At 40.4% G+C, this 11,232-nt stretch overlaps 1 protein-coding gene across 5 annotated transcripts in view; it reads right to left on the bottom strand.

Moving 5' to 3' along the window:
- Positions 1 to 412: 412 nt before the first annotated feature.
- Positions 413 to 11,232, bottom strand: part of LOC140733475 (kinase D-interacting substrate of 220 kDa-like) — a 93,103-nt gene continuing 82,283 nt past the window's right edge. For 4 of the 5 annotated variants that reach the window (XM_073056864.1, XM_073056866.1, XM_073056867.1 and 1 more), the window contains 3 exons: positions 10,172 to 10,270; positions 6,400 to 6,639; positions 413 to 2,375 (listed from right to left, as the gene is read on the bottom strand). In XM_073056864.1, the coding sequence (XP_072912965.1) occupies positions 1,011 to 2,375; positions 6,400 to 6,639; positions 10,172 to 10,270 (1,704 nt within the window). In that variant the 3' untranslated portion in view covers positions 413 to 1,010. The remainder of the gene's footprint in view (positions 2,376 to 6,399; positions 6,640 to 10,171; positions 10,271 to 11,232) is intronic. The other variant, XM_073056869.1, reaches the window with a different exon arrangement.

Here is an 11,232-nt window from a genome sequence, read left to right as displayed (position 1 = left end):
ATCAGTTAACTGTTACCCGAATTGGCCTGACAATTGCCTCAGTTGTATTATGGTCAAAAATGTCTCACCAGGGCAATGAAGTTCGGTAACATTGCCCAAGAGAGAAAAGGCTGTGGTGTGGAGCACTGTGTGGATTTCTTCTGGGTACTTAGCTTTCTTCCCACATGCAAAGGTGTACAGTTTGCTAGGTTAAATGCTTGCTGTAGATTGCCACTAGTGCGCTGGTGAGTGGCAGAATCAGGGGATGTGGGGGTGTACATTAATGAGGATAAGAGGAGAATAAAACCAAAATAGTGTAAATTGGTGGTTGATAGTCTCTATGTTGATCTGTCTATCATTCCGACAGGTGTCAGAATATATTGGTAAATTCATAGCTCATTTATTGGAGAGCCAAAATAAACTAGACAAAATATTACCACCACAACTGTTTATTTCAACATATACACAAAAGACAAAAGCTTTTAGAAGATCATACAATAGAAATTCAATATAGTAGGCAACTTTGACACTAAGCCATTAAATATTAATATTATCATCTTTATTGAAAATACAAAAGCCTCCGCTGTCAAAAGGCACAAACCAGATACTACTCAACTGTGACATACATACATCTAAAATCAAGAGGATTCATACAAGCAACACAAGCACAAGTTACAGCAGTAAATTTTCATATATATTTGAAGAATACACATGGCAATAAATACTGACCACATTTTACACTTTGAAATGACATTGAGATATACCAGCTTTACATTCACAAGAATAGTTTAACTCCGAATCACAACAATACTTATACACACACACACACACAAAACAGTAATATTCAATATATTACCACTACACATAATACTTCCTTGACAGAATTAATCTAGTACTTGATTTGAGGTATGTTCTAAAACAAACTAAGAAAAGTGCATTATGAAAAATAAAAGCCAAACATAGAATACTTGACAATGCAACAAATGCTTTCCATTTATCAAACTTGAGGTTTTGACAGATCACCGTTTCTTTTACAGGATGCTCTCCCGTTCTTCTCCGTAGGAATCACTGGGACTAACTACATGTAGCTCAGATGAGGTGCTACTCTTTGTGTGCTTAATAAAATTTGAAGGAACTTTGGAAGCAAGGCACCGCTTCATACCTAGCCCTCGCAGGTTGTCATTCTTGAATGAAGCTGAATACATATCATTCTGGACTGGTGCTTTATTCATTGCAGAGCCTGGTGTAGGATGGACAACTTGAGATGCATTTTTACCCAAGTGCTCAGGGTCACCAGCCGTTTCCAAATATTCTTTTGTCTCATTTTCTTCCGCATTCTGCAACCTAGAAGCATTGCTGTTGTTATTCAGGGTCTCTGTGCTTGCTGTTCTGTTCAGGTTGGTTACATTATATGCTTTGTGAGATACAGGCCAGTTTTCCTCAGGACTGCTGGCTAACAGACTGCATTCAGAGGTTGAACCAGTGGGGCTCTTCTTATCCTCAGAACAGATAGACATACGAGCAACACTTGGGTCTTGTAGGCCACTTAGACTGTTTGGAATACCTCGCTTATCTTTGGATGGATCATCCTCCAATTCAATCAAATTTGTTTTCTCCAACTGGCTGTCTTCTGTTTCATCACGGAGTGAGTGGTTTGGTGAACTCTCACTGGATCTAACCCCAGAGTCTGATGAATCCTTTTTGTCAAGCATAGCATCAGACAGATATTCCTTTGATTTGATCAGGGATTTAATAGCAGCATTTGCATGATCAGTAGAATTAGTTTGTTTTTCATTCTTCTCCTTTGTTGTTCCATCTTTAAGAAGTGGCGTGTAATCTGCTTCTTGGCCTGATTCATCCTCTTCACTGGGTAGTTTCCGATACTGTAAGCCCTTAATTGTTATATCGCTTCCTTGGAAGATATTCACTTTGTCTGAAGATTCCTTTCTAGACAGCAGCTTAGTTGTTGAGGCATCTGGCCTTTCATCTTCTTCAGTAATGGGATCCAACAGAGATGGATCAGCTGTAGAAACAGTGGAAGACGGATAATCACCATGATCACTTGTAGAAGACTTACCTGCACGCAAAATCGTTTCTCTTTTTCCTGTAAAGGATTTTTTGTCATTGTTTTCTTTCTGTTCACCATCTTGTTCTGAACTAGACTGAAAGGTTGTTATGCTTTGCCCCATAAAAAACTGACCAGCACTATGCAAAGTAGAGAGATGAGATTCTTCAGTGATGGCAGCTGTGGAGCAGGATGGACCATCTAGCTGTGCCATCTGTGCAATGTATTCTTTGTAGGCATCTCTGTACTCCGCCTGCTGCTTATCTGTGAGCCTGGAGAGGCCATTAGATTCCAGAGAGTTGATACTTGAAACACTTGGCGTCCTTTGAGGCTGTAGTTAAAAGAAAAAGACTCTTTATCAATATTTGTTTATATATAATCATATCAATTTAAAATACATTTTTAAACTTTTAATCATATGGAATGAATTCTGATTAACTGAGCCATCAGTTAATCAGGGCAGCTGCTTATTTAGGGAAACTCTTAAAGAACAAAAACTAATTGAGAACATAGCCAGAATTAGTTTGCTTATTTGGGACAGTCTGCTCCTTAATTGGAGCAGGAGATTGTTGTTAAACAGTTTATAACTAGTGTCAGATGTATATACCTGAGTGTCCATTAGATACTACACCATACGGAGTTTTAAAATAGTTTCAATTGCATGCACTTATATATTCCAAATCGATGATTTTGTCACCAATAGTTGACGAGAAATAAACAGCAAGATAATTTGGAACTGTTTTGCTCACTGCAATTTCAAGAAGTCAGGCTCAGAGACGCCAGAAACAGCCAGAGTGAAAATGAAACAATTTCACTACTTCAACAAATTGGGAACCACAAAAAATTAAATTATAATGAAAAAGAAGATTTGGAAGATGCCATTGTGAAAGTATTGTATGAAGGCAGTCCATTATCTACAGTAGGTGTCTATGCTGATTTTGTTTGTTTACAGTCAGTCAAAAGAAGATGTACACTAGATGAATTCCTCCGTCAATAACTATTAGGAACTAACAGACAGCTTTATAATACTCTAGCAGTATTGATAGTGTTCTAATTTGTTCTGTATTTCATTTAAGTACATAATTTCTTACTCAGTTAAAATTAGTTTGTCTTTTTTTATACCCTTTTAACTATTTCCACGAATCTTTGGCTAATTGGGGCAAATGCTTAATTGGGCCAAAATTGGTCCTGAACTGTCCTAACTGACCTGAATCCACTGTACCAGAAAATGTTAAGTAGAAATTCATCCTGTCACTGCAAACAGATAATTTCAGATGCAGAGAACACCATACAAAATGCAACTATAGTGCGCATTTAGAGACAACCAAAGTTGACTTTTTAATGTATGCATTCACCCCAGTTCCAATTTCCTGCGCCATTACTGTATCTTTAAAATCCCTTAATGTTCAAGAATATATCCATCATTACTACGAGCTTTCCCCAACAATTCGCCCTCCACAATCTTCTTGGGTCGAGAATTCCAAATACTTACTGTCCTCCGAGTGAAGAAATTACTCATCTCAGATCTGAATAGCTTACCCTCTAATTTAAGACCATAATCCTCATTTCCAGACATAACAAAGTGAGGTTTATCCAATGTGTTGCTTTCCTGAAGAGCCTACCAATTTCCACTTAGCTATAATCAATCTCCTTCAATCAGGAATTAGACCCAACAATTGTAGGTTTGTCTCATACACACCTCTTACAGATTGTGCATGTCTGCATTCAGCCATGAGAGTCTGGACAGTTGGCAACTAGGCATGGGGCTTCAAAGTTCCTCAGTTGTTAGGGATGCTTCAGGAAGCCTCGGCTACCAGAGAACGGGGTGTTTTGGGTCAGTAAGATAGGTCTCCAAATTCAAAGCCAGCAAGTAAGGGAATGTGGTGACCACTAAATGCAGTTGCAGTCTGCAGATCCAGAACTTCAACACCTGGCCCATTATTTATTTGCATATCGAAACTTCCACCCAATCAGCATAATTGCATTAAGCTATTCCTTTCAATGTAGCTTCTGTCAAACTTTACAGAAATAAACATCTTAAAACGGGCATTTATCACCATGTTTAACTATTAAAATGTATTACAGAATGTAGAGTACGATATGTTTTTGTATTAGGGTAAATAAAGTTCACTTGCTTGTTTGTTTATATTTGTGTTCCAGCTTTTAGAAAGATCTGTACCTGGACACTCAAATCTATTCACTCCTCCCAGCTTTTGCCACGGAGGAAACAGTTTGAGTGATTTTATTAAACCAATGTAAATTCCATCAGACTTCAATACATAAAACTCCACCCACTATAGTTTTGTTTTGCAACTTAAATCAGTTTGCGTCTTCGGTATATATCCAAGTATGCATAGCTCAATGCCAGTAATGGATTGTGAAGAGAATGTAGAGTCTTCAGGAGGATATGGACAGGATCAGTGAATGGGAAAGAGTATAATGTGGAAAATATGAGGTCACGTATTTTGGTAGAAAATAGAAGGCAGAGTACTTTTGAAATAACAAGAGATTGAACAGTGTTGACATTAAGAGTGACAAGGGTTCCTAGTATGTGAATCACTGCAAAGTGACAAGGAGGTGCAGCATACAATTGGGAAGGGAAGCTATATGTAGACATCAATTGCAAACTTAATTTCGGTGAAAGCACAGTTGGTATTTTGTCTAGTGCTTCTGAACCCAAGGAAGGAAGGATATGTTTGTGATAAGGGAGTGCTGCAAAGGTTCGTCAGATTAATTTTTGGAATGGAACGATTGCCTTATGAAGATGAATAAAGCAGACTGGCCCTGTACTCTCTGGAATTCACAAGAATGAGAGGTTTAGGCAAGAGGGACTGATTATAGTTAATTATTTGGCCAAAAGACAACCAACTATAACTTAACTAACAGCGGTCATTGAATTATACAGCACAGAATCAGACCATGCAACTCAACTGGTCCACACTGACTAAGCTGCCCATCCAAGCAAGTCTGATTTGCCAATCTTTGGCACATAACCTTCCAAACCATGTAACTATCCAAATGTCTTTTTGTTCCTCTGGCAACTCATTCCACATAAATAACATCTGTTGTGTCAAATCACTGTCCCTCAAGTTCCTATAAAATCTTATCACCCTCACCTCAAACTTATGTTCTCTAGGTTTAGTTTCTCCAGCCCTGGGAAAATGATGGTTGTATTCACTGCATCTATGTCTTTCATGATTTTATGCACCTCTATAAGTTCACCCTCAGTCTTCTATTCTCCAAGGAATAAAGTCCTAGCCTGCCCAACCTCTCCCTTTAACTCTGCGTGGTAAAGATTTATGACAATGTTGCCAGAAAATAAGAACATGACTCTTTACAGTTTAACATCTTTCATACAGCAGAGTAACCAGAACTATACATAATATTCCAAATGCAGCCTCACCAGCCTCCTGTACAACGACACTATGACCTCCCAACTTTTATACACAAGGCTCAGATTTTGAAAGCCGATATGCCAAAAGCCTTCACCATCCTGTCTACCTGCAACGCCACTTTCAGTGAAACCATGTACTCCAAGGTGCCTGCTCTACAACATTCCCCAAGGCCCTGCCATTCACTAGGAAAGTTCTAACCAGATTTCACTTTCCAAACTGCAACACCACACACTTCTCCAAATTAAACTCTATTTCCCATTCCTTGGCCCACTTACTCAGCCAATTATGATCTCCCAATGGCCTTACAATCAGTTTCATTGTCCACTATACCACTTACTTTAGTGTGCCTTATACATTCTTATCCAAATTATTGAGGTAAATGAAAACCAATGGGCCCACACTGAACTCCGAGGCGCACCACTAGTCCCTGGCTTCCAGTCTGAGAAACAATCTTTCACCATCACCTTTTGCTCTATACAAACAAATTATTTGTGTATCCAATTAGTCTGTAAGCCAGCTTTTCCTGGATTCTATGTGAACTAACCTTCCAAATAGCCCAACACGTGGAACTTTATCAAAGACCTTACTGAAGTCCATGTAACCTCTGTCAACAGCCGTGTCTTCAGTTTTTAAACATATATTATGTGACCAGAAAATCAATCATATTCGTAAGAACATGATCTTCCATGAACAAAGACATGCTTACTACCCCAATAAACTAGTTTTTCCAGGTGTACATATATCTTATCCCTCTACTTACCACAGATGTTAGACTTATTGGCATCTAGTTCCCAGGTTTTTCTTTGCCACCATTCTCAAAGTAAGGCACAATATTTGCTCTCGCCCACGGCTAATTTGCTCTTGCCCACATATCTGTGATGTAGGCATAAAGCGCCAAATGGCCTTGTCCTGCTTCCTATCAGAAAACAAGAGTTTAGGAACAGTTGATCTGTTACCAACCTGCCAACCAGAATTGGAGTGTCTTACTGGTTCTTCAACATCAACAGCTCTCAGTTCCTCAAAGCTGAAACTTAAGCTGAAGGTTTCCTGTGGGGAATGGCCAGGAACTTCAGAGTTTCCTGCAAAATCACTGTTGGTTGCATGAAGATTAGAGCGATCAGGTTGCGCTGGAACATTTTCACCAGCAGCTCTCATTTCCTCCTGAAGTACCTGTGTATCCAAATGTCGCATCTCAAACACCTTGGAAAAGATTAAACAAATGGAGGCCAATTAATTATTTAATTACTGGAATACAATATATTGTATTGTACCTGCTTGTGCAACCGAAACCTTGATTTCCTTACTTGCAGGCCCTAGTCAGTTCAGATTGGCAACACCTCCTCCAAAATCACCAACAGCACAGGTGTACCACAAAGTTGTATACTTAGCCCCCTTTTCTACTCGCTTTATACTTAGGACTATGAGGCCAAGTACAGTTCCAATGCCATATTTAAGTTTGATGATACCAGTTGTTGACTGAATCAAAAGGTGGTGAGAGGGAGATTGAAATTTGGCTGAACGGTGCCACAACAATGTCTCACTCAACATCAGCAACACCAAAGAGCTGATTTTTGACTACAGGAGGAGGAAACTAAAGGTCCATGAGCCAGTGCTCATCAGGGCATCAAAGGTGGAGAAACTCAGTAACTTTAAACTCCTCAGCATTATCATTTCAGAGGATCTGTCCTGGGTCCAGCACGCAAATGCCATTACAAAGGCGGCATGACAGTGCCTCTATATGCTTAGAAGCTTATGAAGATTGGGCATATCATCTAAAGCTCAGACAAAAACTTTGAAAAGCCTACAAAAAGCAGTGGATACTGCCCAGTCCATCACGGGTTAAGCCCTCCTCACCTTTGAACACATCTATAAAGGAGTGCTGCCACAAGAAAGCAGCATCCATGAAGGACCTCCACCATCTAGGCCATGCTCTCTTCTCACTGCTGCAATCAGAAAGGAGGTACTGGAGCCTTAGGGCCCAGGTTCAGCAAGAGTTATTACCTCTCAACCATCAGGCTCCTGAACCATAGTGGATACCTTCACTCATCCCAACACTGAACTCATTTCACAACCGATGGACTCACTTTCAAGGACTGTACAACACAGTTTGCTGTCTTTTGTATATTGGTTGTTTGTCTGTCGCTGTTTGTGTGCAGTTTTTCCATTAACTCAATATTGTTTTCTTAGTTCTTAGTACTTACTGTGAATATCCACAAGAAAATGAATCGCAGGGCAGCATATGGTGATATACACAGTGTACTTTGATAATAAATTTATTTTTACTTTTCACTTTATGTTATCCCACTTTTTAAGAAAGGAGGGAGGGAGAAAACAGAGAACTATCGTCCTGTCAGCCTAACATCAGTAGTGGGGAAGATGCTAGAGTCCATTATTAAAGATGAAATAGTGGCATATCTAGATAGCAGTGATAGGATTGGGCCGAGCCAGCATGGATTTACCAAGGGCAAATCATGCTTGACTAATCTATTGGAGTTTTTTGAGGATGTAACCAGGAAGTTAGACAAGGGAGATCCAGTGGATGTAGTGTACCTTGATTTTCAGAAGGCATTTGATAAGGTCCCACATAGGAGATTGGTGGGTAAAATCAGAGCTCATGGCATTGGGGGGGAAGATATTGACATGGATAGAAAACTGGTTGGCAGATAGAAAGCAAAGGGTAGCAGTGAATGGGTGTTTCTCGGAATGGCAGGTGGTGACTAGTGGGGTGCCACAGGGCTCGGTACTGGGACCACAGCTGTTTACGATTTACATCAACGATTTAGATGAAGGCATTGAGAATAACATCAGCAAGTTTGCTGATGATACTAAGCTGGGTGGCAGTGTGACATATGATGAGGATGTTAGGAGAATTCAGGGTGACTTGGATAGGCTGGGTGAGTGGGCAGATACTTGGCAGATGACGTTTAATGTGAATAAGTGTGAGGTTATCCACTTTGGGAGTAAGAACAGGAAGGCAGATTATTATCTGAACGGTGTAGAGTTGGGTAAGGGAGAAATACTAAGAGATCTAGGAGTCCTTGTTCATCAGTCACTGAAGGTGAATGAGCAAGTGCAGCAGGCAGTGAAGAAGGGTAATGGAATGTTGGCCTTTATTACAAAGGGAATTGAGTACAAGAGCAAGGAAATCCTTTTGCATTTGTACAGGGCCCTGGTGAGACCACACCTGGAGTATTGTGTACAGTTTTGGTCTCCAGGGTTAAGGAAGGACATCCTGGCTGTAGAGGAAGTGCAGTGTAGATTCATAAGGTTAATTCCTGGGATGTCCGGACTGTCTTACGCAGAGAGGTTAGAGAGACTGGGCTTGTACACGCTGGAATTAAGGAGATTGAGAGGGGATCTGATTGCAACATATAAGATTATTAAGGGATTGGACAAGATAGAGGCAGGAAATATGTTCCAGATGCTGGGAGAGTCCAGTACCAGAGGGCATGGTTTAAGAATAAGGGGTAGGTCATTTAGGACAGAGTTAAGGAAAAACTTCTTCTCCCAGAGAGTTGTGGGGGTGTGGAATGCACTGCCTCAGAAGGCAGTGGAGGCCAATTCTGGATGCTTTCAAGAAGGAGCTAGATAGGTATCTTATGGATAGGGGAATCAAGGAATATGGGGACAAGGCAGGAACCAGGTATTGATAGTAGATGATCAGCCATGATCTCAGAATGGCGGTGCAGGCTCGAAGGGCCGAATGGTCTACTTCTGCACCTATTGTCTATATTCTACCCCAGTTTACGAAAGTGCTTTATTGACCATCTTATCTATCTGTGCTGCCGCCTTCAAGTTCTCCCTATTCTCAGTAAGTTTTAAGATTCATTGTGCATATCCTAACCTTATAGGTCCTTGCAATGTATATCACTTTCATAGCTTTTTAGGATTAAATCCCATCAAAAAGATTACCCTCTTCACCATCAACACCACTATCAATCTTGAGCAATACTTCAAAATCAATTGATACCAGATGAGAACACAGTTTTTAAAACACACTCAACAGAAAGCCAGAGCAGTAGTGTGAATTTATACAGCACTTTTAAATGTTAAGTCATCCTAGGTAATTCACAGCAATGTCAAGGAAAAATTGCTATCACATTACATAGGAGATAATACTACAGAACCTGGGCAAATACAAGGATTTTCAGGTGAAAAGTGAATGGAGAGAGAGAGGGCAAGGGCTAAAGCAACAGCATTTCAGAGCTCAGGCCTTTGACAGTTGAAGCCCCTGCTGCCAATAGTGGTATGATTAAAACTGGAGACTAGCAAGAGTTCAGAACTGCAGGAATGCAGAATCTCAGAAAGTTACAGGAATCAATGTAGAGGTGATAACCAAAAATAAGAGCTGTAAGATAGTGGCATTGCTGATAGCGTGATAGATTAACATACACAAAATGCCGGAGGAACCCTGCAGGTTAAGCAGCATCTGACCTGATGTGCTGAGTTCCTCCAGCATTTTGTGTGTTACACTGGGTTTTCAACATCTGCAAAATCTCCTGTGTATCTGCTAGATTAATACAAATGAGGAAATGAGCAACAGAGCGCTGGGTGACTGAAACCTAGATAGGGTGAAAAGAGGGAGAATTGATTAGGAGTTAAAAACACAGGCTTTTTCCATTATCAAGCTTTTAAACATATTAAACCAAATGACAACTTTATATGTGAGATTTCAAAGTAATGGTGTAATCAGTTTTGAACAGTTGACACCATTGAAATAAAGTTATCATACCATATTTCTAAAAAGCTGCCAATCACCAAAATTCATGCTTAATTCTTTCTTCAATTCATCCAGATTGCACTGAACTAATACTCTTCCATTAATGTTTGCCTGAACAAAGAAAGAACAATGGAATTAAAAATAAAGCTTACATCAGCAAGAACTGATTTTTCATTTAAAATGAGTCATGGACAATGTGTCCTTGCAAAAAGTAAATGTTATACATTGCATCAGCTGACCAGAATATAAGAGCATCAAAATATAGAAATATCGTTTGGGAATGGTCCTGTCAATAGAAACATAGAAAACTTACACCACAATACAGGCTCTTCAGCCCACAAAGTTGTGCCGAACATGTCCCTACCTTAGAAATTACTAGGCTTACCTATAGTCCTCTATTTTACTAAGCTCCATGTACCTATCTAAAAGTCTCTTAAAAGACCCTATCATATCTGCCTCCACCACCGTTGCTGGCAGCCCATTCCACGCACTCACCACTCTCTGAGTAAAAAACATCCAGTCAAGTTATTGACCCCCTCCTGTTCCTAACCTCCACCCACAGAGACTCCGTAGACAATCCCTCAGTGGCATTCACATTCTCTGCAGCTGTGACACTATCTGATGAAAAGTGCCACGCCCCACGTCTTTTGCCTCCCTCCCTGTCCCTTCTGAAACATCTAAAACCCAGCACTTGAAGTAACCATTCCTGTCCCTGATCCATCCAAGTCTCTATAATGGCCACTACATCATAGCTCCAAGTACTGATCCACACTCTAAACTCATTCGCTTTGTTCACAATACTCCTTGCGTTAAAATAGACAAATCTCAAACCGTCGGACTGAGCGCGTCCCTTCTCTATCACCTGCCTATCCTTGCTCTCGGACTGTCTACAAGCTTTCTGTATTTGTGAGCCAACCTCCTCTTCCCCAGTCTCAGTTCTGTTCCCACCCCCCAAAAATTCTAGTTTAAACCCTCCCGAGTAGCCTTAGCAAACCTCCCCGCCAGGATATTGGTCCCCCTGAGATTCAAGTGCAACCCGTCCTTTTTGTACAGGTCAAACCTGCCCCAAAAGA

This window comes from Hemitrygon akajei, chromosome 9 (assembly GCF_048418815.1).
Source record: "Hemitrygon akajei chromosome 9, sHemAka1.3, whole genome shotgun sequence".
NCBI classification, from domain to species: Eukaryota; Metazoa; Chordata; class Chondrichthyes; order Myliobatiformes; family Dasyatidae; genus Hemitrygon; species Hemitrygon akajei.
Note: the sequence above shows the minus strand (reverse complement) of the source record. Positions and strands in the feature narration are given on the sequence as shown.